We start from the raw sequence: 27,326 nt of genomic DNA, 5'->3' as shown, positions 1-27,326 counted from the left end.
CTTTGCCAAAGGTGGAATTTAAATTGTCACCATGCCCAAAACTAACCTAAAGGCGATTTCATGCAGTCTTCCCCAACCTGGTGCCTTCCAGATGTGTTGGACTACAACTTCCACCATGTCCAGTCAGCATGGCCAACCTTAGTCATGCCAGTGGCAAATATCCTGCATTTATGTCCATAATTCAGGGGCCCTTCTTACTCTCACTTCCCCCTTGCAGGGCTGTTCAGCTTATGCTCTTCAAATTCCTGCCCACTTCAGTGTCTGGGCTGAGCAGGCTGGGCTTTGCCAAAGGTGGAATTTAAATTGTCACCATGCCCAAACCTAACCTAAAGGCTATTTCATGCAGTCTTCCCCAACCTGGTGCTTTCCAGATGTGTTAGACTACAACTTCCACCATGCCCAGTCAGCATGGCCAACCAGCATGATGGAAGGTCTAGCCCAATGCATCCGGAAGGCTCCAGCTTGGGGAAAGCTGGATGCCTCCCTGCCATTAGACAGGGTGAAGCAGCTGCCCCCATGGGGCAGATTTTGACAACCATTAAAGGGCAGCAAATCGTTTATAATATTTTGATGGTGGTGGGGGAGGCGGGAGAGGGCATTTGGATTTTCTGTTCTTGAAGAGAAAATGCCTAACACCAGTTCTGATGAGCCTCCCCCTCAACTGGGACCAATACAGATCTGGGTCCCTCTCCATTCCTTTCCACACCTTACATGACAGGAAACCTGGGGTTCCTACTGTATGTACCCTGGACAGGGAGCTATGGCCAATTCTATCTCTCTGTATGGTGTACCTGTATGATGGCCTGTTTCCAAATCTGTGCCTTTCTCATTCACACATTACGTTTTTAGGTGTACACTTAAACAATGTAAGGTGTACACCTAAAAAACCCACTGCAGGTTAGATCCTAACTTAGTCATACTTAGAGTAGACCCACTGGGACAAGTTAGTGATTACTTAAGTCCCACTGATTTCACTGGGTCAAATCAATGACTAAATCTGGATCCAACCCAACCCATGCATGAAATGGCCTTCAATTCTATACTGCAGATATTGCTTTTCCAATATTGTAAAAGTGTTATCCATGGACTAGAATTAAAATCCCAAGAATTAACCTGGAGTCATTCATCATATCCACGTTATGTGGATTGAAACTGTCAGTCCCCATGTGAAATAATCACCAAAGAAAGGAAAAACTTACTCTTCTGCCATTCTAGTACCTACCATGATTGGATGAACAAAAGAGCAGATCAAATGTGTTACCAGGTTAAAAAATGTAGGTAGCCATGTTATTCTGTTAGGAGAGAAAAGATTCAAAAGCCACAGTACGGTAATACCATTATTTGTTGTTGTTGTTCAGTCGTTCAGTCGTGTCCGACTCTTCGTGACCCCATGGACCATAGCACGCCAGGCCTTCCTGTCCTGCGCTCTCTCCCGGAGCGTGCTCAAGTTCATATTCATTGCATCCGTGATGCTATCTAGCCATCTCATCCTCTGCCGTCCCCTTCTCCTTTTGCCTTCAGTCTTTCCCAGCATCAGGGTCTTTTCCAGGGAGTTTTCTCTTCGCATTAGGTGGCCAAAATATTGGAGCTTCAGCTTCATTATCTGTCCTTCCAATGAGCACTCAGGGTTGATTTCCTTTAGGATGGACTGATTTGACCTCCTTGCAGTCCGGGGGACTCGTAAGAGTCTTCTCCAGCACAATACCATTATTACAACCAACTAAAATGTCACAAAATAGTGAGCAAATTTTAGGTTCTCTAGAACTCTTTTTCAGGCTAGATGTTAAGTAAACCAGAGGAGGGTGGCAAAAGCTGGGCATGAAGGAAATGCCTAAGGCTGCACTTTGTAATAGACTTAAGATGGAGTGCTGTAGGTGCTGTGCAATCCTATACATGTTTACTTAGAAGTAAGCTCCACTGATTTTAATAGACTTACTCTTTACTCCTAGCACACCACAGCAGAAGAAGCTGGGAAGCTGGTCTATTCCATCAGCACTGCCCAAAGACCAGTTCCCTCAGGCTCCTGCTCTCTCTGAACTGTCTCCAGGTGGTCATTATTATGCAAACTACTATTTAACTTTAAGAATTCGTGCCAGAGTTTGTTTGTTTGTTTTCCTCTTCCCTCCCCACCCCTTTTCCCATTTGTGTTGTGTGTTTTAGATTGTAAGCCTGTGGGCAGGAACTGTTGTGTGTGTGTGTGTGTGTGTGTGTGTGTGTGTGTGTAGAGCATATATAAACTGCTCTAGGATTTTTTGTGGATGAAGAACAGGGTTAAAAGGCTTTAAGTAAATAGTTAGGTGTGCAGCCTTAAGTAGATTAAACTATGCTAGGTTCAAAAGAGATTTCCAGCACAATCCTGTGAATGCTTAGCTGGTAGTAAGTTCCACTGTGTTCAATGGAGCTTATTCCCAGATAAGTGTGTGCATAGGATTGCAGCCTCTGGGCTGCACCAAGGGTTACTGGGACAAAGAGAGAGGCAGGGGGGATACCCCATTAAAATATAAAGAGAGAGAGAGAGAGAGAGAAAGCTAGCAATTCTAGTACTTAAGTTAAACACACAGGACCCTTTGAGAGCAGAAGAAAAAAGCCATGTGGTGGTCTTTATTTTAGCAAAACTGGAGTTTAATTTTTGGTGTTGCATTAGGTAAAGAGTCAATAGAAACCAAATTGTCTCTTTTGATTTCTATTGTCTCTTTACCTAGCGCACCACGTAAAATTAACCTCCAGAATTTCTAATATAAAGACAAACCAGTGTGATTTGGAACAGGGAAATATCTGGGTCTGAAAGGATCCAGGTTTCTGCAAAATAAGGAGTCCCTCAGGACACTGGCACAGTAGAATGTGTAAAATGGAAGCAAAATGGAATCAACAGACACTCAAAGATGACATATGCAGAACCTCAAGGGACAGAGAAGGACTCTCTGGGGCTGCAGGAAAATGCAACACACTTCAAACCTCTTCCTGATGCTCTCTTCACAGCCAAAGCCTTACCCTACCTGCACAGCCCCCATCCTCGTTGTACCTATGGCCCCATTGCCCATGAGTTCAGTCAGCATTAAGAATTACGCTGTGCTTTCCCCCCATCACTGCAGCCAGCGCAAAATCTGCTGTGGTGGCAAAAAGCAGCAGTAGCTTCCTCCATGGGGATGGGAAATGGTGGGCGACAGAGAACAACCCACTTCCATCACTACTCATCAGTTACATTCCTGCTAAAAGAAGCTCTGCAACAGTCCCCCTCAGTTTGTCGTCCCCACCCCAAATATGCCTCTTTCACCAATTTCTCTCAGGTTTCTGCTTAACCCACTGTCTCACCTGTTTTTCCCACACTGCCAATCTCTTGCACTAGGAATGCTGAGGCCTGCATACCTCAATTTTACCCTTGGTCTGGGCATTTCACACTACCCATTTTTTTCACACCCAGTGCAATGCTAGAGTGTTAAGATCTGATGTGGGAGACCTGAGTTCAAATAATCCTGAACAGACCTGACGCTCACAAGGTGGCCAGAAATCCCAACCTATCCACAAGAACGCAAGAAGAGCCATGCTCAATGAGATCAAAGGCCTGTCAAGTTCAGTATTTTATTCACACAGTAGCCAACCAGCTGCCCGTGGGAAGCCCACAAGTAGGACATGAGTGTAATAGCACCCTCCCAGTCGTGTTCCCCAGCAACTGGTATACAGAGGAATTCTGCCTTCATCTCCCCTGAAACTGGATACTTCATACTACTCAGATTTGTCATCTGTCTCTCCTTCACAATTTTGTTTTACACATTTTTGTGATCTTTGAGTTGGCCTAACAAAGGTATTAAGACTATATGGATTTTGAGATTTTTCGTATGGTCAACATGGCTGCCTTTGTGTTTTGTTTTTTTTTATCTCTTTCACAAATAACTTCTTTTCCATGCAACAAAACTGGGAAGGGAAAATCTTATGTGAGCTACAGACTGCTCCCAGCATGTCCATGGACACATCACAGGAAAACACAGTGTCCCGTGACACACACGCACGCACATTCAGATGCCATAGCAGCTATCCCAAGGGCAGAACTGAGACGTGTTGCTTTTGTGTTTTGTGTGTGTTTTGATTAACAGGGAACACATGAGAACATAGGAAGCTGCCTTAAACTGAGTCAGACTGTTTGTCCATCTAGCCCAGTACTGTTGATGCTGACAGGCAGCAGCTCTCCAGGGTTTCAGGCAGGAATTCTTCCAGCCCTGAACCTGGGACCTTCTGCATGCAAAGCAGGGGCTCTACCATTCAGGCACAGCCCCTCCCTTGTATGACACCAGAGTATGTTTGCAACCAAGAAGGCTGAGAAACAAGCTTCCTTGGTTGTGACTAAGAGTGAAGGCTAGAAAACAACACCTGGCTCCCCACAACTATCCACCAATTTCAACTGGAGACAGAATACTGGAGATGGAAAAAAGAGAGTGTTTATGCTCAGGAACACTTTCAGAATCCCTATTGGCATTTTATTCCCCTTGCTCTTGGTTAAGAAGTCACTTGCATAACTCTTCAGTCAAGAGTGCGGTTATAAGGCAGCCCTGAATTAATAGCAACCTTGCACATTTCAGTTTTCATTTCAGTGGAAATGTTTTGAGAAGTCCAAATAAGAACATTCCCCCCAAACCCATGCCACAACAGCTGGGATTATCTGACCATAAATATGAGGTCTGATTTCCTCCCTCCCCTACTGTGGCCCTGAACCAGGGGTGTTGAACCTCTTTCAGCCCATGGGCCAAATTCCATTTCAGTGACGCTCTCGGGGCTGCATTCCAGTGGTGGATGGGGTGAAAGGGGCAGGGTCAAAAATACCAGAGGAATTTAGCTTAAAACTCTTATTGCCATTAATTAAGCCTTAGGAGAGGCATTTCAATGTGGGGGGGGGGGGCTGCACAAACCCCTGGAGACTACAAAACAGTCAGTGGTTGGGGGAAATGGTTGGGGCCAGTGGAAGGGGGCATGGCCATCTGGCAAGCCCAAGGGGGCCAGATCAAGACCTCAGGTGGGCCAGATTTAGCCCCCAGGCCTGAGGTTCTGCACCCCACCCTAAAAAGTTGCCTTTTGCATATCTTATATTGTTAAAACACGTGATATGATGTGCTACCATCACCATCACTCTTTTGGCAGGCAAATTGCTAGTTAATGTTTCAAGAATGGGCGGTAATGGTTAGGAAATGATCTCCTGATAGTTAGATATCTCTCTGGGGTTTTCTGAATGAGATACCAATTTGAATTTAGAGAAGGTGACATGACGCCCTCCAGCTAAGGGGCAGGAGCAGATGTGCACGTCTAAAGATGAAAACAAAACAAACAAACAGCCATTTGGCAATTTGAATAGGCAAAAAGAGAGCAGAGAGTCTTTAGCTGGAGCTGGCTGAAAATGGGAGTGCAGCCTTTAGGCTGCCCAAGGTGCTCTGACTCTGAGCATCTGCTACCTTGTAGGGGTGCCTGTTCTTTGCCTCCACTTTCTTCTGCTTGTAGATTTCTAAACGAAGCAAATATTAAAAGACAACTTAGACAGCAATCCCATGGCCGCTAGACAGCATCTGGGGGAGCCAGAGAATACTTCAGATTCCCAGATCTGAGGCTGGAGACAGTGCTCCAGCCTCAGAGGAGGGAATCTGCATTCTGCCCCCCTCCCCCACCCCACCGCTGGCTTGGGAAAAAACATGCTGGCTACCCCTCTGAGGTCTGGAACTCAACCTCAGAGAGGAGTAAAGGGGGTGTTCTGGTGGGTGGGGAGGGGAGGAGACTGGAGAGACCGGGATTCCAGCTATCCTACGGCCTCTCTGGCCTCCTTCCCTCCCCCTCCAAAGTGCCCCAACTAGATGGGCAAAAAAGCCCACCTAGCAAAAATGCAAAGTGCATGGAGCAGGGAGGCGACAATTGCTTCCACTGCTCCTCCCACTCTGCACTGGATGCTTGTAAACCTCCAAGTTCACAGGCTTACGAGCATCAAGGGTGTAAACAATAGGATTCTGCCCTTAGTACTCTTTTCTCCAAAGGACACTAAACGTGGTAGCATCGGCTCTGGGGGAAGAGGTGTGTTCATCACAATGTGTACATTTCCTAATGACAGACTGACCTTTAAAAAAAATGTTCTTGGGAACAACAATTTCCTTGCTGGATCATATCAAGGTTAGTCTAGCTCAGCATTCTTGTTTCCAACAGTGGCCACCTATATGATTCCAGAGCATGGGTGGGCAACATGCTCCCCACTTATTTATTTATTTATTTATTTATTATTAAATTTATTAATCGCCCATCTGGCTGGTCACCCAGCCACTCTGGGTGATGTACAACATACAATAAAACAGTTTAAAACAATAAAATTCTACAATAAAAACATTTTCTAAAATACCCTAACCCACCCCAAATGCCTGCCTGAACAACCACGTTTTTAATGCACGACGGAAGCTCATTAAAGAGGGGGCATGACTTCTTGTGCTCTCAATGCTGCTGCTCAATGTGCCACTATGGTGGCAGCCCCAAAGTGGCAATTTTGCTTTAAAACCAGGCACAAAAGCAGAATCTCGTTCCCAGGAGGCTTCTGGGAGTGCAATTCTGCTTCCAAACATGCTCCCCACATGCCTTAGTTTAAAGCAAAATTGCCAGTTTCTAAATCAGCATTTAGCAGAGGTGATGGGGGTGGGGAGGGCAATGTGCCCCTGGCCACCAGGCATTGCCCACCTCTGTTCTCCAGGCTGTTAAGCAGGGCCTCCCATCCTGTTTCATCCTCAGCATCTGGTAGGGCAGCCACTTACACATCGTCAGAAAAGGAGGACAAAAGAGGACCCAGATTTGTATATGCTGATTTACAAGTAGAGATGCAGACGTAGATAATTACTATAATTTCACTAGAAATATAATACATCTCACCCCAGTAGGGGAGACTATGACCAGGTTTGTGTGCCTGCTCAGTCTGCTGTCCAGGTGCTAGCTGCTGATGAGTAACTTCAAGACCCCTGCTGTTCTCCCTTCTTAAGGTTCTTTAATTTAAACTGAGTTTGGACCGGACAGTCCTACAAGGAACGTCCTTTGTAAAGTAGGGCACATGCCTACCCTGGCATCTGGCACGCACTGATATACAGGCCCAGAATATGGAGGTTCCACTCAGGTATGGCAGCTAATAGCTTTTGTTAGCTGTATTCTCCATGAATTTGCCTAATCCATCTTTAAAGCCCCAGCTAAGCCAGTGGCCATCACCACATCTTGAAGCAGTGAACTGCAAAAGTAAATTCTGCATTGTTGTATCAGGTAGATAACGAAGGGGGTGGGGGGAGAACCCCAGTTGCACCACTTTTGAAGCAACCCAGGTAGTAACTATATCTCCCTTACACATCACTGGAATCCCTCCCTCATGGGCTTGGCCTGCATCACTCATCTTATCTGCTACTGACAAAACCTCCTGATCAAACTCTGGATTCCTTGCAAAGTACCCTCATCTCAGATCCACTATCTGGTTTGCCACCTGGGCAATTCTGAACTGTGCTTTTCTGATTTTGCTTTCTCCTCAAGATAGCCAGCCATAAAAAATATTTTAAAAACCTTAGAAGACCCAATTTCACTGCCAGGCAATACACAATTTTACCTCTACACACATTTATAATGAATCAGCAAGTGCCAACCAAAAATAGGCAGTGTTTGCCAGAGGTGGCATCACTTCTGTTATCTCAGCTCTACCTGTTCCCCCATTGTTAGGAACATTCTCCAAACCACACTCTGAAAATGGATTGCCACCTTTCCCCCACCCCTTGGCAGAGTTCCTGTGTCATGATCGTGCTGCCCCTTGAAGGCATCACAGTTAGGGTTGCCAGCTGACTCAAAAATATAACTTGGTTTGCTTGTGCATCGTTATCAATACCTTCAAATGCAGGATGTCAATGTGGCATATGCAATAACTTTTAATATATTTAGCAACAGCAGCTTTTCACAATGCAGAGCTGCAGTGACAGGGAAAGCTTGACCTACTGAATTTCTCTTATGCTGCTAAAGACACAGGAGCCATGGCAGAAGAAAAAGATGGCAACCTTATTTGGGGAGTAAATACATTGTTGGGATTCAAAAGCTTGATTGCCCTCCCCACTTCAGACTATCAGTCCTACAACAGTGTTGTCTATAGGCTGAGTCATGGTTAGGTTTGCCAACTTATCAGAAAAAAAAATGGTCTGATCTGGTCTTGTGCCTTCAACAGCAGTTTGCCGCGCAGGAATAAGCAGGTGATGCTTTTCACAGCACAGAGATAAACATTCTCATTTGCTAATGTCTGCACATCTCACTGTTATTAAAGGCACAGTTACAGAGGCCAGTTTATTTATATTGTATTTTTATCCTGCTTTTCAGCGGGATAAAAGGGGCTCACATAAATTAAAAAACTGTTTAATGAGAGACAGGCCGTGCCTCAAACTTACAGACTAAAAATTCAAGACACACAAGGGAAGGGAAATAGAGGGGAAAGGTAGGAAAGAAGACCAGCTTGATGACGCCAGAACAAAGTGGTGAGTTGCAAACAGGCATGTATATCCAGCTGGGGCCAGGCTCATCTTCCCTTGCCGGTGGTCTTGCCTGGACAGAGATGCTGCTGATGACCCATCAGCCCTGGTTGGTGGCAGCGCAGGTAAGTTAAACTATGGAATTAGCTCCCATAAGGAGCTGTGATGGCTGCCAATTTGGATGACTTTAAGGGGGATTAGACAAATTCATGCAGGATAAGACTGTCAATGGCAGCTAGTCATGATGGTTATATAGTGTCAGAGGCAGGATGCCTCTCAATACCAGTTTGCTGGGGAACACAAGTGGAAGGGTGCTAGCTACAGTGCTCATGACCTGCTTGTGGGCTTCTCACAGTTATCTAGTTGGCCACTGTGGAAACAGAATGCTGGACCAGACAGGCCTTTGCTCTGATCCAGGGTGCTTCCCCTCACTTCTGCAATTCAAGGGCAACTGGAAGTTGGGGCACGTATTCTTTTTCACAGGGAGGGGAAAGCAAGCTGCCTGCAGCTGCTCTTTCACTGGCCGATGGATAGGGCCAGTCTGTTCTTCCCCCGGCCATGTTGTTCTTTCAGGTGGACAGGAGGTACAACAGCCCAGTGGGCCTTGTTCCTGATGGAGAAGGCCAGAGTGAAAAATTGGCAATCCTGGAGGATTGGCCACACAACCAACGTATATTGGAGTTTTACTAGTTTAAGGGCACAATTCTATGCATGTTTAGACAGAAAAGCCCATGCTGGCTGGGGAATGCTGGGAATTGTAGGGCTTTTTTCTGTCTAAATATCCATACGATTGTGCCGTAAGTGTTATAAGATCCTTTCTCCCCAAGAATCTTGGAAGTTATAGTTTGGTGAAGGGGCTGAGACTTTCCCTACCCCTTCACAGAACTACAGTTCCCAGGGTTCCCTAGGGCAAGAGAATGACTTTTACAATGGCTTAAGTCTATATAGTAGGTGGAGGTATGCCCTGTATGAGGCGCGCACACACACACAATGTGGTAATACTGCAGGCCTGGTGAGACTGGCAGGGCAAAAACATCCTCTTATTGTTACTTTGCATTAAAACAGCCCACACCTACCCATCCACAAGAGGTCTCCCTGCTGAAGGAATGGGGAGAGGATGATGGTCTAAGTGCCAGACCTTGATGAGGGGGAAAAGAGCACCACTCTCCCAGCTCCCGGGCCACCCTCCCCACTCTATTCATCTGCAGCTAATCACACGTTGCCATGGAGACTAGCCACCACTATTTGCATAGCCCTGGCACCATGCCATGCGTGTTTGACTTCCAATGGGGCCTGTGAAGAGGGAGAGGGAAGGAGAGGGGAAGGGGGAAGGGGACCAGCCAGTGCTGAAAGAGGCCCTGAGAAGGGTCAGCTCCCCTCTTCCCCCTTGCCTCAAAGAGCAACTGGCACAACGCCTCAGCTCAGGAACGTGCCAACTGTCCCCAACCATAATTTATGTCATCTAGGTATTTTAACAGTCTCCCAAAGGGTGGATTTTCAAGCATGGATGAGTAGGGTAGCCATTTCTCCATGCCCCCCTCCCCCCTAGTACCCTGTGCCTTCAAGCAGCTGCATGGCAGAAAGTCAACAGGTAAAGATTTCTGCCATGATTAATATATCCAAGGTGGGAAAAGCGTTACCAGTTGAGTGTCTGCCCATTGTGCAGCTCTTAAAGTTACAGGAATGTTGACAGAAAACAAATGCTTATATAAATAAAAGCTAGCAATCCGTCAGTGGCCTTTAACCACCCTGGAATACCATTGACAATCAGGGTGGTAACAGGACTGTCTTTTACTTGCTCTTTCAGCAAGTATGAGCAGGGCTGGGATTCAAAACAACCTTAGTGATCGCGAGTACAGAAACAGGAGGTAGCTGATCTTCTGGATTAATTACTGCAGTGTACAGTGATATGATCTTGGGCATGTGGGGTGAGTGTGGTATGGCATCACAACAGGTTGTTGTTGTTGTTCAGTTGTTAAGTCGTGTCCGACTCTTTGTGACCCCATGGACCATAGCATGCCAGGCCTTCCTGTCCTGCGCTCTCTCCAGGAGCGTGCTCAAGTTCATATTCATTGCATCCGTGATGCTATCTAGCCATCTCATCCTCTGCCGTCCCCTTCTCCTTTTGCCTTCAGTCTTTCCCAGCATCAGGGTCTTTTCCAGGGAGTTTTCTCTTCGCATTAGGTGGCCAAAATATTGGAGCTTCAGCTTCAGGATCTGTCCTTCCAATGAGCACTCAGGGTTGATTTCCTTTAGGATTGACTGATTTGACCTCCTTGCAGTCCAGGGGACTCGTAAGAGTCTTCTCCAGCACCACAGTTCAAAGGCATAAATTCTTCAGCGCTCAGCCTTCCTCACAGTCCAGCTCTCACAGCCATACGTTGGTTGATTCCATGTCAAAAGCCAACACTCCAAGCTGGCTCTTAATACTACAGAAAGCCTGTTGGGGGAGCAAAGCCCCTCATTACTTCCCTATATCTCCCCCCCCCCCCCGCCAACACAGGCAGGCACACACAAAGGTAATTACGGAAAGGAGCTGGAGAAACCTACATAAGCCAAAGCAGAAATGCAAGCTACGAGGAAACAAAAGGAGGAAGAGACAAGCAAAGAAGGAATTCTACCAGGAAACAACTTTTTTTCCAAAGGTCCTAGAACAGGACCTTGCAAGCATGATCCCAAATCCACAACCGTGACACTAGTGAAATTGCCCTTATCTCCTTGCCAAGAAAGAAAGAAAAAAACTCTAAATTTTCTGACAGCGAGGCTGCTGTTAAAAGATTCAGGAGCAGGGCCAAGAAAAAGTGGCAACCATATGACAGGTGAAGCCACATCTCTGCAAGGAGGCTCTCCTCTACTAGACGTGCCTGTACAATGCATGGAACGGCCGGACCCAATTTCCCCCTCTCTATCTCCCTTGTCATTTGCCTCCTCACCTTTCCAAAGGATGGGTCACTGAAAACTAACAGCAACAGCACATGTAGATGTTTGCTTCTGAGACATCGGGATGTGGTTAAGCTGCTCCAGCCCCATTTAAACTGAACTCTGGTTATGTCAAACAATGCAGTTCTGACTGGCAGGTCACAACCTGTTGGTCAGCTCTGACACTAAATGGGAGATGCAGCAGCCTTGTGGCTTCTCCCATCCGTTCCTTCCCTGAATCTTTTGTTTCCCCTATCTCTCATGTATGTAGCTAGCAGAACTGAAGGGTGTATGCGACATTCAACCGTCACTGCAAGTAGGAGAACCTACAGCATCTCCCACTTATAAAGCAGTTTTAAAGCAGCAATTCCCAAACTGTGTGCCTGGGTCCATTAAAGTGGGGCAAGAGGGCTGTTTATGGGCTAGGAGAAATAAAAGAATTCTGCGGACACAAAGTACCCACCCCCAGAGGAGGATGTCCACAATATTTCTGTATGATCTATTGCTTTGTCACCTTGGTGGTGGGCTGTGTGTGTTATTCTGCCATGTCTCTGCATCAGGTGAGACTGGGAGCTTCTTTACATGAGCAATTTATTGCACTCTCATGATTGGCCGCTCACGGAAGTTTGCAGGTCCTTTACACGACGACGTCAACCTCCAGAATGCCTTCTGTGCTTTTCTTCATTTATCCCGCTTTGAAAAGACACAGAGATAATCTGATATATTGGCAGCACCAACTACTGGTTGTATAATAAAACATATAGAAAAAGCACATCCCCCATCTGCCTCTGAGGTACTGCCTTCTCGAGATTCCTCTGCGCTGTGTCCTGCATGGGGCGATGGCAGGTGTGCTGACCCGTCCTTCATGCCATGTGGTGGGCCCCCCTCTCCCAGCGGCAGGGAGGCCCCACACCACCCCTCCCAATCCCCCTCCCATGAGAAACCACATGTATGCCCCATGTGAAGGAGCCAATATTAAACTTGCAAAGAAAGCGGAAGCGGAAGCCCCGGTAATGATGCAAGATTTTAGCCTGGTGTGGTGAAGTTCTGGATCATTCAAATCACTCTTTGCGAAGCGATGCAGAAGAATCTCCCTCCTTTAAAAGAGCTGCCCATTTTGTTGCTGCATCCAAATCAGAATGACTCATGAGGAAACACAGAAGGAGAGCAATTTGTAATTTCATACCCTAAAAGTAAACCTTGAGGTGTAAAGGTGAAGCACGTGAGCAAATTTAATACCAAAAAAAGTGTACCTCCATGATCAGACATTTTGGAAATGCCATTTAAAGGAACAAAGCAAATACTCTGGACTGCGGCAAGGATTACAAGGGTGGGGAAGAAAAAGCCCCTACCAAACAATTTCATTCATTTCATTTATTACTTTTCTGTACCGTCTGATAGCCAAAACTCTCTGGGCAGTTTACAAAGATTAAAACCCTAAAAATGCAATATAATAACATAATATAAAACTATTTGCATACAAAATGCAAAACAATTTTGCACCATCAACAATAAAAATCTCAGGACCCATTAAAAATCTTATCATATCCTGCCAAATGCCTGCGAGTAGAGGAAGGCCTTAACCTGGTGCAGGAAAGATGGCAATGTTGGCCCCCAATCTTACTTGGGGGATAATTACAAATGCTACATATGGAAATCTGTTTAAGCCAATTACAGTATCAGTTTCATCCGGCAAAACCACCACGAGCTGCCATTTTTGGCATAGCCACTGGTTTTGTGACATGCCAACTGGTGGCTGACATGTTGCGATTGCAGCTCATCAGTTCAATGTGGGCTTGAGCCAGGCTGCCATGGAGAGACACAGAGTCATCTCAACAAGAGTACAAAACACACACACACCACACACACACACCACACACACACACACACCCATCCTGGCAGCTTGCCACATGCACGTAAAAATGGTTTTATGAATAGACCCTGAGCAAGAAGCCAAGCCAAGCTTTCATGGGTCTCCCCAACACAGCCTCCCATCTCTAGGTGGAGCAGTTTCCAACAACTCAGAGAAAGAGAGAAAAGACACACACACCATCAATCAGATCTGGGAGGCAGGCAACCTTCCAAATAAGGGGAGTGAATCAGTAAGCAAATGAAAGAAGAATAGCTAAGGAGCGAGAGAAAGAACAGAGCAATGAAATCACAAAGGAGAAACTGGGTCAAAGAAAGAAACTAAAAAACAATACTGAGAACAAGCAAGAAAAAATGGGTGAAAAAGAATGAACTGGAAATTAATCAGGCTTAGCAAATAAGAAAGCAGGATTGTCACCTTCTTTTCAATGGCCCTGCTTCTGTGCCTTTAACAGCAACCTGAAACATGAACAAGTGGCAAATAGGACTGCAACCTTTAATAAACTAATCAGTTAGATTAATCAGTTTAAAACCTTTTATTGATGAAGAAGGGATCCAAAATTAATCAGGCAACTTTTTAAAAAGTTAACTGTATTTAATGTAAGTGCTTATAAAAGATGTGGATGGAAGGCGCCACCTTAGGAGAGGCATTCTTTCTTCTATCTCACACCATACGGAATGCCTCTTCTAACATGGCAGCTGCAGCAAACTATCCATGTGCTATCTTCAAACAAAGAAAAGTATGGATTATTTTTGTCTTCAAAACTGTTTTAATAATATGCACATCCATGTTGATTTAAATCTTTATTTGGTTAATTGGCTAAGTCTTCTTTAATCAGGTGGCAGCCTTAGAGGCAACGGAAGGCTCTCTCACCACTTCATCTCCATGCCAGGAAAAGACGGGCACATCAAGCTGCTATTAAAGGCACCCGAGCAGGGCCGTTAAGAAAAAAAGTAGAAATCCTCCAAAGAGAGTAGGTTGCCGGATCAACGAGGAATACAGCTGCCTGCCCCTTGAACAGCTGCAGAGAAAGGAGAATGTGGGCAGAGGCAGCTTCTCCCAACATCGCTGCTGTACCCCCCCCAACTCCCACTGCTCAGCAACTCTTACAAAGCAAAAAAGGAGCCCTGCCTGTACTGAATCTGGCAAGCCGCCACCTGCCCTGTGCTCTCCTGCCATCATTCAAATGGTACCTACAAGGATTTCTCAAAGAGCCTGGTTTCCAAAATTGGTTACTACCTCTGCCTCCATTCTCTCTCTCTCTGTCTCTCTCTCTCTCTCACACACACACACACACCTCCCAGCTTCCATCCTTGTGCATGCTGATTCCAGCATGAGGCGGTGGGCGCATCAAGGATGCAGCTCACGAGGGCTACTGATATTCGACAAAAGGGAGGCAGGGAGCATGAAACGCTGCCGCGCGGCTCGGCCTTGAAGCGAACCCCCCCTCCCCCACCCCACCGCTCTGACCTCTGTGCTGGTGCCTGATTGATATTCCATGCGTCTTTCTCTGCCTATGCCAGGATGGCCTCAGGAGAGAGGCTGCAGGGAAAACCCGCACCTTAAGCCCGGGGCTGGATGCTGCAGGGCGCGGGAGACGGGCAGGGCAGAGACATGCCGGAGAAGACAGGGCTTTTGTTACCTTCTAAGAGTTGGGCAGAAGAAGACATCTTGGCAAGAGCTTAAGAAGAGCACTCCAAAGGTCCATCTTGTTCAGCCTTGGGGAAGGCTGGTTGAGTCCATCTGGTCCAGCATCCCATTTCCCAATGACCAACTGGAAGCTTCTGGAAGCTCACAAGCAGCACATGAAGATGTTAGGCTTCTCCCACCGTTACCCCAGCCAGCAACTGGTATTCAGTGGAATACTGCATCTGAACATGGAGGTTCCATTTAACCATCATGGTTAATAGCTTTAAAAGCCATCAGAGCAAGCATGATTTAAAATCATGGTTAATAGCTTTAAAAGCCATCAGAGCAAGTTGCAATCAGCGCACCTGGCGGCAACAAGTTCCATATGTTGATTCTGAGTTGTGTGAAGAAGTTGTTTCGATTGCCCGTCCTAGGAAATCAATGCCATTGGGACACGGGCACACACACACACACAGTTCCAATGTTATGGGAGAGGGAGAAAAAGAATTACCTGCAGCAATAGGACTAAGATACAAGAAGTTGCAGCTACAGAAATTTCCTCTTTTCCTCAACAACTATTACAAGTCCAGGAGCTCAGCCCTCTATTGCACTTGGTCATCCAGGATACAGGGCCTTTCCTATTTAGAAGATTTTGCTCCATCACCCCTGAAAACAGAGGGTGTCTACTGCCATGGGCCAGTGGCTGTCAATTTTTTTTTACCCACCAACAAAATTTTCAGAACGGTTCAGATGTTACTCTCAATATACATAGAGAGGGGAGTGGGATCATGACTCCTGACCCTTTCCCTCAGTGTGTGTTTGGGGTCATGTCTGAAAAAAAGCCTATGCTCGTTAGCTGTAAACTGTATGTACACAGCCTCTTGCAGACATTATGGCGATTGTGCATAGGGATGGGGGCGACAAGATTATCTAGACCCATTTCAGTCGGGCTTCAGGCTTGGGCATGGGACAGAAATGGCCTTGGTCGCCTTGGCAGATGATATGAGGAGGGCTTTGGATAGGGGTGAATGCTCCTTCCTTGTTCTCCTCGACCTCTCAGCGGCTTTTGATACCGTTGACCACGGTATCCTCCTGGACCGCCTGGAGGGGTTGGGCATTGGAGACACCGTATTGCGGTGGTTCCGGTCCTTCCTCTCCAGCAGGTACCAGAGGGTAGCACTGGGAGAGGAGGTTTCAGACCCGTGGCCACTTACTTGTGGGGTGCCACAGGGTTCCATCCTCTCCCCGATGCTATTTAACATCTATGTGAAGCCGCTGGGGGCTATCATCAGGAGGTTTGGGGTGCAGTGTCATCAATATGCGGATGACACGCAGCTCTACCTCTCATTCAAATCTTCACCAAGGTTGGCCGTAGAATCCCTGTCCAAATGTCTGGAGACGGTGAGTGGCTGGATGGGGAGGAATAAGCTGAAGCTGAACCCTGACAAGACCGAGGTACTTTTGGTGGGAGACAAGAGGAGGCTGGGGGATGTTGACCTGGTGTTGAATGGGGTACGGCTACCCTTGAAAGACCAGGTCCGCAGCCTGGGGGTCATTTTGGACTCCCAGCTGTCCATGGAGGCTCAGGTGTCAGCTGTGAGCTGGACAGCGCTGTATCAACTCCATCTGATACGGTGGCTGCGCCCCTTCCTTCCCGACCATCTGCTCCCATCGGTAGTACATGCCCTGGTCTCCTCTCGTTTAGACTACTGTAATGTGCTCTACGTGGGGTTACCCTTGAAGACGGTTCGGAAACTGCAGCTGGTACAGAACGCGGCGGCTGGTACAGAATGCGGCAGCTCGCCTGATTAAAGGCAGCCGCCGGCGAGATCACATCACTCCAGTACTGAAGGAGTTGCACTGGTTACCAGTTGTTTTCCGGGCCAAATTCAAAGTGTTGGTTTTGACCTTTAAAACCCTATATGGTTCCGGCCCAGCCTATCTTAAGGAGCGCCTCCAGCAGCACCAGACGGACCGCTTAACAAGATCAACCTCGGATGGCCTTCTCTCTGTCCCATCAGCCAGGACAGCTAGACTGGTGGGGACGAGGGAGAGGGCCTTTTCTGTGGTGGCCTCCACTCTGTGGAACTCCCTCCCTAGGGAACTCCGTCATGCCCCCTCTTTAATGAGCTTCCGTCGTGCATTAAAAACGTGGTTGTTCAGGCAGGCATTTGGGGTGGGTTAGGGTATTTTAGAAAATATTTTTATGGTAGAATTTTATTGTTTTAAACTGTTTTATTGTATGTTGTACATCGCCCAGAATGGCTGGGTGACCAGCCAGATGGGCGATTAATAAATTTAATAATAAATAATAATAAAATAAATAAAAAGCGCCATCCTGCTCCCCCCACCCCATCTACAAGCAATCAGACAGCCATCCAAGACAGAAGTTTCGTTTCAGCCCTAGATCACGCCTGGAACTTGCTATTTATTTATAATTTCTATGTATGTATGTATTACATTGATATCCTGCCTTTTTTCCTCCTGAAGCAACCCAAGGTGGCGTACATAATTCTCCTCCTCTCCATTTCATCCTCACAACAACAACCCTGTGAGGTAGGCTGGGCTGAGAGTCTGAGACTGGCCCAAGGTCACCCAGTGAGCTTCCATGGCAAAGTGGGAACTAGAACCCGGATCTCCCGACTCCCAGTCCAACACTCTAGCCACTACACCACACTGAAAAGTTATAACTAACTTTTCTTCCAAGGAGTTCAAGGCAGCATACTACAGCCACTGCAGAGCAATGCCGTCCCAGCACTGACCACTGGAAATCCATCCACAAAGGTTCTTGCAATCCAGGGTGGGGAACCTCTGGCCCGCAGGCCATATCTGGCCCTCTGAGGTTCCTCAGAAGACCATACCCCTCCCCTGGCCCCACCCCCTTTCCCCCAACCACCAATCATTTTGTGGTTTCCTGGTTTCCCCCATTCTAAAAGACTGAGTTGCCTTTCCTGAGGCTTCGTTACTGGAAGCAAGAACTTTAAGCTAAAATATGCTGGAATGTTTTGTATTTTTGGTCCCATGCAACACTGGAGTGTGGCCCATGGAAGCTTTTCCAAAATCCCTCAGGCTGGAAAGTTTCTGCTCGCCTACTGTAACCCAACAGAACTGGAGTGGGGGGGGGGATTGGTGATATATTTTAAGAAGGAGTCCCAGACCAAACTCATCTGTTCTAACACACTATACCTTTTCCCATCCCATTCTGCAACTAGAAACACACAAGAATACACTTCTTCTTCTTTTTAACTCTGAGTTAATTGTCCAAGAATAAGTACCACCCTCAGGGTTTGTATTAATAATCACTGACACTTATTATAATCTTCATTCCACCTGTGTACATGCACTGAAAGAGTGAAGAAAATTCTTTCTACCACTCTTTAAGCAATCTGATTGCGAAAATGAAAGTATGAGCAGGATACCAATGTGATGAATTTTAAAAGAAAGAAAGATGCCTGCTTCCAACATTGCACCACCTCAGAAGTGCAGAACACATTATCATCCATGGAATTCAGCTTCCTAGGAATCTTTCATTCTCCCTTTTCCCACCCACCCCTGGAAAAAAGCACAAGTTTCTATCTTAGCCCTTCCAGATGCAAAAAAAATAAACTTGAAAGATGCATTGGAGATCCCTGGTGAAATCTCAGGAGCCAGGTATGGGCTGAGGAGACATTTCAGTGGTTAGAGGGTGGTGATTCAGTGCTCCATATAGCTCCTTGTTCACAGAAACAGAGTAAATTATGTAAGCTAAGCAAATATATGAACATGTGCTTCATTTGCATAATCTATACAGATGGCAGAAAGCTTGGGTGTAGAAATCTGGATCTTTATTTTTACCATTTTCATTATAACATCCATTTCCCTACCTAGGATGAATCTACACCTGCAGTACTGGAAGTGCATCTTCCACATCTAGAGGCCTCCAAGAACAATGGATGTGAACAGAATCAAGACACTTGAAAAGCCTTTGTTACTTAACATGCACTAGAAGCTGCAGTTTCTAGTGCCACCTCAATCAAAGCAGCCCGTGATCCCTTCATCTGAAAGCACTAGAGAACCAAAGGTTTAATTCAAGTGTTGACACAATCCATGAATGTATTATCATTATGGAGGTTAAATACCCTATGGCCGGTGAAGCAAGAAAATAATAATCATAGGAAAATGTGCAAGCGGCTGGATCAAGAGCAAATACAACAAGCCACAACTCACTGAGAAGAGGTCCAAGTCTGCTGGGCTGCTGCAGTTCCCTGCCACAGAGATATTTTTAAAGCAGTAGACTACTTGACAGAAAAATGTGCAAAACTTAGGTAGATCCTTACCAAGCTGGGTCAACAAGTGCAAACCAGAGCAAAACTGGGAGGTATAAAGCTAAATCCAACAACAAAGTTGTGCAAGGGTGTGTGTGGGCAGTGTGATGGAGAAAGCCAAGGTCCCAAAGAGCTGATAAACCTCTGTTTGGGCTGCACCACTTCAGACTGCAGGTGATGGAACATTCTTCCATGAAAAAGAAAAACAATAAAACATTCCTCCATATTAAACAACAACAACAACAACAACAACAACCCACCAAGTCAGGGAGAAGGGTTCTAGCCTTGCCTTTTCCACTAACATGCTGGCTTTCTATGTGGAGGGATTTTTCCCCCCATTATGAAGGAGCATTCCACCATGGAAGCCTGAACTGAAGACTAAAGAGGTACAGCCCAGATGCAGGTTTAGTTCTTCCTCAGATGCCAAACCCATCTATATCTAGGTTCCCAGATAGAGACAAGTTTAGGAAGAGTACCAATCAGAGAAAGCCTACACAACTTGTGACCCACTAAGCCAGCCTCCCCCAAACTGGCGCCCTGCAGATGTGATTGACTACAACTCCCAGCATCCCCACTCAGCACGCCTAGTGGGGATGCTGGGAGTTGTAGTCCAATACATCTGGAGGGCGCCGGGTTAGGGAAGGATGCACTAAGCTAAGCACAGTTGAACAGCCTGGTACAGTTGCATGCCACGGGCTAGATAATCCTGGTTTTGCTGCCTAACAGAGGCCATGAAAAACCCAGAAGAGACTGGGCAGGGTGGGATTTTCAGGCCCCAACCTTTTTGAGCTGGGGTTTGCTTTGCAGGACGATGGCGGTCACAAGTTGTGCAGGGCTGAATTAGGGTCAAACAACATGACACACTACACTTTTTTTTTTTTTTAAGCGTTTCTTTCTGGAGAAAAAGCAGTCACATGGAGCCCCAACCACAGCCTGCAGAGAGGAGGGTTTCATCCTTTCCTTTCTCCCTGCACCCTTCCCTACCAGTGCCATTGCTATTTCCCCTGAAGATGCTACTTAATGCAAATAGTTATAGTCAATTTATTTGTATAACACTTTTTCCATAATACACTGTGTTCAAAGCAGTTCACAAAAACAAATAAATACAATAGCCATAATTATAAAACAATATTAACTCATTTCCAATTCATGTAAATACGCCCAAGACATACCAATAGGTCAGTTAAAAATATCCAGTACCAGTAATACCAACATTGTACTCCCATCAAACAATTCACTAAACAGTTCATGTTAAGACACCTATCAATACGATACCTCATCCATATCACACTCACAGCAAAAAAGGGAAAGGGGCACACACCCCCCCCAGCACTTCAAACAGCCACCCTGAAGCAGCAGATGATGGGACAAAATAGCAGATGTTGGGATGCTTTTCATCAGGGAAACAGCAAAGCAAGCCAGGGTTAAGCCCCCTTTCCGCATGCTGCAATCCCCATCTGGATCAAGTTCCATAGGGCTGCCTGTTCTCCCCCACCCCTCCCCTACCCCACCCCTACCCCCACCCCACCCCCAAAAAGAAATGGCCAGTGCTAAACTAAGCACACTGTTTAAAATGCATGCTTAGCAGAATCTGAAGATACACCCCTTAGGAACTGTAAACAACGTTTCTATCCCAAGAGAATGAGGCAGAAGTGTGCCCATTCCTAGGGAAATGCTCTACTACAGAAGCCCACCGTCTACTGTAAGCATCCTCTGGTTTAAAGGTCACGACTTTCATGGGCCAAGGACTCCTGAGCAAGGCTAAGGTGTCTGGGGACCTGTGATCTCTGAGCCATCAAACAATTACAAGTTCCTCAGGTGCTTTGTAGGAAGCCAGGAGAGTTAAACTGATTTGTGTGGTATGCCCATGGATCAGGAGTGATCAGCAACAAACAACCACAAGGAAGTTTATACTTCTTTTTTTTTACACTTTAAAGTCTTTTAAAACATTTACATTGTTAGATTATGCTTTAAGTACAGGATCTGAGCAATTCGGGTGTGGGGACAATTCTAGAAAACAACTTGCTTTTCCCATAATCTTTGGCAATGCCTGAATAGCTTATCATGCAAATGAAACATTTTAGAATTGCCAGTTCTCAGCATGGAACCCTCCTCTTCTCCCCGAAGATGTCAAATGCTCAATGAAGGGGTCTTGAGAACTGCCCTAGCAACCGAGCAAAGGTCAGATTCTTCCCTCTGTGGATGTATGTCTATAATTCTGTCTCCTTCCAGATATTTTTCAAATAGCTCACACACAAAAATACGTACATTCTTTCCCTTCTCTTCAACAGAAGTCCTTTACAGAAGTTTAGCAAAATTATGGCATGCCCCGCCACTACTGGTGCTGCTACAACAACTGTAGGGAAGGGAGAGACACTGAGCTGGATCTAGCACTGGTAGAGGAGATGAGGGTTACTTCAGCTCCATTTTGTAGTAACCCCTCTCCATCTCACCACCACCATTTTCTGGCTTTGTTCACCACTGCAAATCCCTCTTAGTAAGAAGCAGATCCAATTTCCTTGTCATGCAAAGCCATCATTAGAGACAGACTCCGCTCCCATCCAATCCCCCAAGAATATTCAAAGCACAGTGAAAGACTTCAAACTCAACCAGGCGGCAACTTTTGCTGGTACAAAACGTAGGAACAGAGGTGGTGAGATGGAAATTATTACAACATGGAGCTAGGCTAACTACAATCTCCCATTCCACTTGTGCTGTCTAAATTCCTTTGCAGAGGATCCAGCTCAGTGCTTCAGTACATCCCAAGGAAAGCCACTGACCTGGTTCAGATGCAGCATTAAAGCAGAGTTTAGCATTACACAAGTGACCCTGCTCAAGAGCTCCCCACTTTTCTCTCCTCCAGCGTACATGAGAAGAGATTAGAACATCTGCCTTCTTTCTTAACACTAATGTATTTTGTTGTTACATCCAAATCAGGCCACACTGTAGCTTCTTTAAAAAACACTGGTTTATTGAAACAAGCTAGGATCAGAAACCCTGGTTTGACCTTGATTTGTTTCAATAAACCATTGTTTAAAAACTAACCACAGTCTGGATGTGAAAACAAACTGTGGTTAGTTTAAACTAACCAACTGTTCCAATCTCCTCTTCTGGCATGCATCCAAGGGGGGGGGGGCCTCAAGGCCGAGAACTGAGCAGGCTCATTTGCTTAGTGCTAAAGCATGGTTTAGCATGTCCAAAGCAGGCCTGTACATCCCCCCCGCCATCCAGTTCTGGCAGGCTTTCAAAGCCTGGGTCAGAACTAGGAAATGAGAAAAAGGAAGTGCTGTAAGCATGTTATGATCAGTGCAGAGTGTGTGAAGAGAGATAAATTCCTACCACCACTTCCCTCTCTCAAACAGACCTAAAATGCAGAATCACCAAATGAACCTGACTAGCAGTAAGTTCAGGAGTGGCAATATTCTTTACACAAAATGTAACTTGCAAAAATCATCAGCACAAGATAGGGTAATGCTGACTTGCTTAGAAAACTTTTTTTTTAAGAGACAACTTCTTGGTCATGACAGAAAACAGAACCCCCATATTCAAAGAGAATATATCTTTGAGAGAGAGAAGCTGGAGATGGCTACCTCCATAATGCCCTGCTTGCAGGTTTCCCAGGCACTAGCGTGTGGCTGTTGTCGGTACACAGAGAACTGGACTGAAGAGACCTTTGGTTGGATCCAGAAAGTCAGGTATGTCCTTCTGTACAGAATGCCTTTTACCAGTGAGTAACCATAAACAGTCCATACACGTCCAGTATTAGAAGGAAAGACTTCCAAGTTAGAAGGTATAACTTCCAGGTGGGCAGAGGCCACATTCTTCTCCCCCACCTCTTTAAAAAACCAAACAAATAGCACTGCATTCAGCCCAGGAAGCCAGCTCTGTGGACTGCAAAACTTGCTGGCTGCATGGAATGGCTAGAATAAGTGCAGGCTGCAGAGATCAGAAGTGTGAACAAACAAACAATGCTCCCAATTGCCAGACTTAAGGCCATCTGGATGAGTCTTTACATATCCCCATGTCTAAACCCTGGGGGAGTTCTATAAATCCTGGGGCTACGCACCAACCTGAAAGCAAGGTATGCCTACAACTTGCGAGTGAGTGAGTAAACACACAGCGTCAGAACATCCCAGAAAAGCAGAACTGAATGTTCAGCTCTGTAAATCTCTCCCAAACTGCTTTGCGGTGGTGGTGCATTCATCATCGCTGTGACTCCTCTCAAATTCCCTCCAATTTGTCAATCTGCCTCTGCCCCAGAAGTCAGCTTGTGATCCCAGGAACAGGCAGGAGACTAGGAGACTCTTGCGTTTTGTACAACCAGGAGGGTTAGCTACTTTCTGTAGCCAAGGAAATAGCATTCTTGGTGACCAAAGGATATAGAAATCGGCCCCTATGCTGGGTACAGAAGCAATCTTAGAATCATAGAATAGTAGGGTTGGAAGGGGCCCTCAAGGTCATCGAGTCCAACCCCTTGCTCAAAGCAGGAATCCAAGTCAGAGCATCTTCCCAACAGATCCTTGTTTGCTGGGTATAGAGGCAATCTTCCCAACAGACCCTTGGTTGGAAATAAACAGCTTTCCCCAAGCCAGCATACACAAAAGGTGTTTGACTACAACTCCCATCATCCCCATTGGCTACGCTGGCTGGGGGTTGTAGGAACTGTAGTCCACCACATCTGAAGGGCATTGGGATGGGGATGGTTGTAACTACAGCTAAACTCCTGCCATCATCTGGGAAAACCCAAACCATGCATCCGACCATAATGTTTCAGACCTTGAACCTGTTCATGAGGCAGAGTTGGAGATGCAGATCCCTCAGCCCCATCTTCCTCTCTCTGCTGCCACGCTACCTTCCACAGGGGGCCATTCATTGTGCTACTGCCATGTCTGTTTGCAAATGGGAGCCATTTGGGGAGAACCACAGGTTAGTCAAGTCCAAAATGGCAGCAGGGCCAAATAGCGACAGGACAACAATGGCTGCATTTTTTTAAATAAAAAAGACATTGAAAAAAGGATTTAATGTACAGCTATGAAAGGTTATCATAGTTTAGTTTAATATGCTTTTTCCTTCTGAAATTTCTCTACTCCACACACACACACACAAACATACACAGCTTGTATAGCCACCAAGAAGTATGCAGCCTGCCACTCCACCCCCCATGGGTAGAGGAAACAGCCCTTCACCCCATCAACACCCAGAAGAACACTGGGAACTCAATGAGACTGGCTGCCAGACAGAGCCTACAGGCTGCAAGCAGTGGCTCTGTAAAGACTGGACTCCAGGGTGCAACTCCAGGAGCCCGCTGCTTGGGGACTCCGCAAACAACCACAGTGGCGGTAGATCATAGAATCATAGAATAGTAGGGTTGGAAGTGGTCTATAAGACCATCAAGTCCAACCCCGCGCTCAATGCAGGAATCCAAGTCAAACCATCCCCGACAGATGGCTGTCCGGCCTCATCTTGAATGCCTCTAGTGTGGGAGAGCCCACTACCTCCCTAGGTAATTGGTTCCATTTTCGTATTGCTCTAACAGTCAGGATGTTTTTCCTGATGTTCAGCCGGAATCTGGCTTCCTGTAACTTGAGCCCATTATTCCTTGTCCTGCACTCTGGGATGATCAAGAAGAGATCCTGGCCTTTCTCTCTGTGACAACCTTTCAAGTTCTTGAAGAGCGCTATCATGTCTCCCTTCAGTCTTCTCTTCTCAAGGCTAAACATGCCCAGTTCTTTCAGTCTCTCCTCAAAGGGCTTTGTTTCCAGTCCCCTGATCATCTTGGTTGCCCCCCTCTGAACCCTCTTCAGTTTGTCTGCATCCTTCTTAAAGTGTGTTGCCCAGAACTGAACACAGTACTCAAGATGAGGCCTAACCAGTGCTGAGTAGAGGAGGTGGGGAGGAGGTGATGGGGTGTGGCAGCAGCAGGAAACTGTGTCAATTCCCACCATGCGCAGCTGCATACCGGGGCTAGTGCCTGGTGCCACACAGCAGCCTTTTCTTTTAAAACGTTTAGTTGGGCAGATGCACTGTGCAGCAAAGCCCCTGCTGCTGAGGTGTCCACCACACCCACCATCTTCAGTTCCCCAAAGTGGGCCCCAAGACACTGTGGAGAAATGAAGATGGTGGACACAGCTGGAGCCAAGGCAGCAGACACTTTACTGCACAGAGTACCTGCCCAACTAAACATTTAAAAAGAAAGCAAGTAAGAACACTTCTTGCTGCTGCATGGTAAGCTGTGGGGAGGGGGAGGGGGTGGAAAGTGGTGTGACCAGGGCATCAGGAGGAGAGACCAGCAGAGGAGGGGGGGGGAGCAGCCAGTGTGGCAGACAGGGCGGGGGGGGGGCTACAAGACACCTTGGCCAGGTCCTCTTCAAACCTGGCAGAGCCACTAGCTGCAAAATATGCACTAGGCCCTAGCTCCCCACATGCCTTGATTTACAGCATGTGGGGAGCTTGTTTTACAGCAAAATCACTGGGGGGATTTGGCAGCTGGAGTGGGGGAGGCGACAAAAGAGGCAACTAGGATAAGCCTGGGATTGTGGTAGCTTAAAATTCATCTTTTTTTATACAAAGCTTCCAGCCTGGCCCAAAGGTAAATAGAGAAACAGTAGATTCCTGCAAACACCACAGAGGATTGTGGACATCCCCTCAAATGGGCACATGGTTACCAAGGAGGTCAAGAGGGTTATTTGGACAGTGGAAAGCAGAACACAGCAGAGACAAAATGCCATGAGTGTTGCTGAAATTGTGGGGAGAGGCAGGCTTAACTCCTATTTGCTCTTCTATCTGGAAATCCTCACAGTAGCAGCCCCTGCACCTAAATCTGAAATCCGAGCCACAGCCTTAGGAGAGGCTGCCAAACATTAGTATTCCAAGTCCCCCTTAGTCGCCAGAGCACGCAACAGGTTGGGAGGTACCGGGGCTCTCCTCTTGGCGGCCAATGGGACATTTCTCTTGCATGCAATTAATTCTCCTTCCCTGATAATTGGAGCTGGCTCCACAATTCTAACCCTAATTAGGAGACACCTGCTCTTCATTAGCAAACCTTTGCTTACACACACACAATTTTTCCCCATTCATCCCTTAATTAAAATGAAGCATCTCAACTGGCACTTCCACAGAGGCCACCGCCTGCCTTAAGCTATACGCCCTTCTTTGTGCTAACACAAGTGCAATGCATGGAAGCTCCAAGACCAAGATCGTTTGCAGCTCCTACAGTCGTTTCCCACACTGCCTCCTGCTGCAAGGGACCAAGGATGGAGTAGCTACGGCAACTTTCGCATAGTTGATGTTTCTGCTCCAGTTTCTGCTCTTTATGATGCTTTTTGGAAGCTATTATCCAGCATAATTTAGATTACTGAAAATTCCAGTAATTATTTAAAAATAAACGTTTCCAGCCCTGTGTTAATGATAGGGGTGGAGAACCTCAGGCCAGGGGACCAAATCCAGGCCGGATTTGTTTCTTTAGGGTTCCCCAGAGGGTCATGACCCTGCTCCTGGCCCCACCTCTCTCCACCATCAGCTGGTTTCCAGGCTTTTGTGCAGGTTTTTCCCCATTCTAAAAGGTTGAAATGCCTCTCCTACAGCAGTAAGATCTCCTCTCCTGCTGTTGCTGCCCTGCTATTGGTATCCAGAGGTAGACTGCTACTAAACATGGAGACTTCACATAGCTGTCACAAAGAATGCCCACTGACAGACCCATCCTCTTCCACAAATTTGCCTAATCCTCTTTTTTAAGCCATCTAAGTCAATCGCTGTCACTCCATCTTGTGATGCTGAATTCCATAAATCAGGCTTCTCCAACTCAGCTCCCTCCAGATATGTTGGACTGCAACTTCCATGATTCCGAGCCAGCAACGGCCATGCTGGTTGGAAATGATGAGAGTTACAGTCCAACGCATCTGGGGGGAGCAAGGTTGGAGAAGGCTGCCATAAATTATATGTTGTGTGAAGAAGTACTTCCTTTTGTTCGTCCTGAATCTATTGCTAAACACGTTCATTTGATGACCTCAAGTTGGATTAGTGCATTAGATGACCACAAGTTGGACTCATGACCCTACCCAGAGATCCTTATACTCCAGAGCAGACTGCATGTACATGATTGCACAGAAG

At 46.5% G+C, this 27,326-nt stretch overlaps 1 protein-coding gene across 12 annotated transcripts in view; it reads right to left on the bottom strand.

The window, feature by feature from the left end:
- Positions 1-27,326, bottom strand: part of CADM4 (cell adhesion molecule 4) — a 142,341-nt gene that overhangs the window by 57,199 nt on the left and 57,816 nt on the right. For 5 of the 12 annotated variants that reach the window (XM_084815145.1, XM_084815148.1, XM_084815146.1 and 2 more), the window contains one exon: positions 11,929-12,107. The exons of the other annotated variants lie outside the window; for them this stretch is intronic. In XM_084815145.1, coding sequence (XP_084671271.1) covers positions 11,929-11,971 — 43 coding nt within the window. In that variant the 5' untranslated portion in view covers positions 11,972-12,107. The remainder of the gene's footprint in view (positions 1-11,928; positions 12,108-27,326) is intronic. 12 annotated transcript variants of the gene reach the window in all.

This window comes from Heloderma suspectum, chromosome 10 (genome assembly GCF_057233095.1).
Source record: "Heloderma suspectum isolate Gila_16-S chromosome 10, 16-S_ref, whole genome shotgun sequence".
Taxonomy (NCBI): domain Eukaryota; kingdom Metazoa; phylum Chordata; class Lepidosauria; order Squamata; family Helodermatidae; genus Heloderma; species Heloderma suspectum.
The sequence above is the reverse complement of the archived record's forward strand: the minus strand, read 5'-3'. Positions and strand labels throughout refer to the sequence as shown.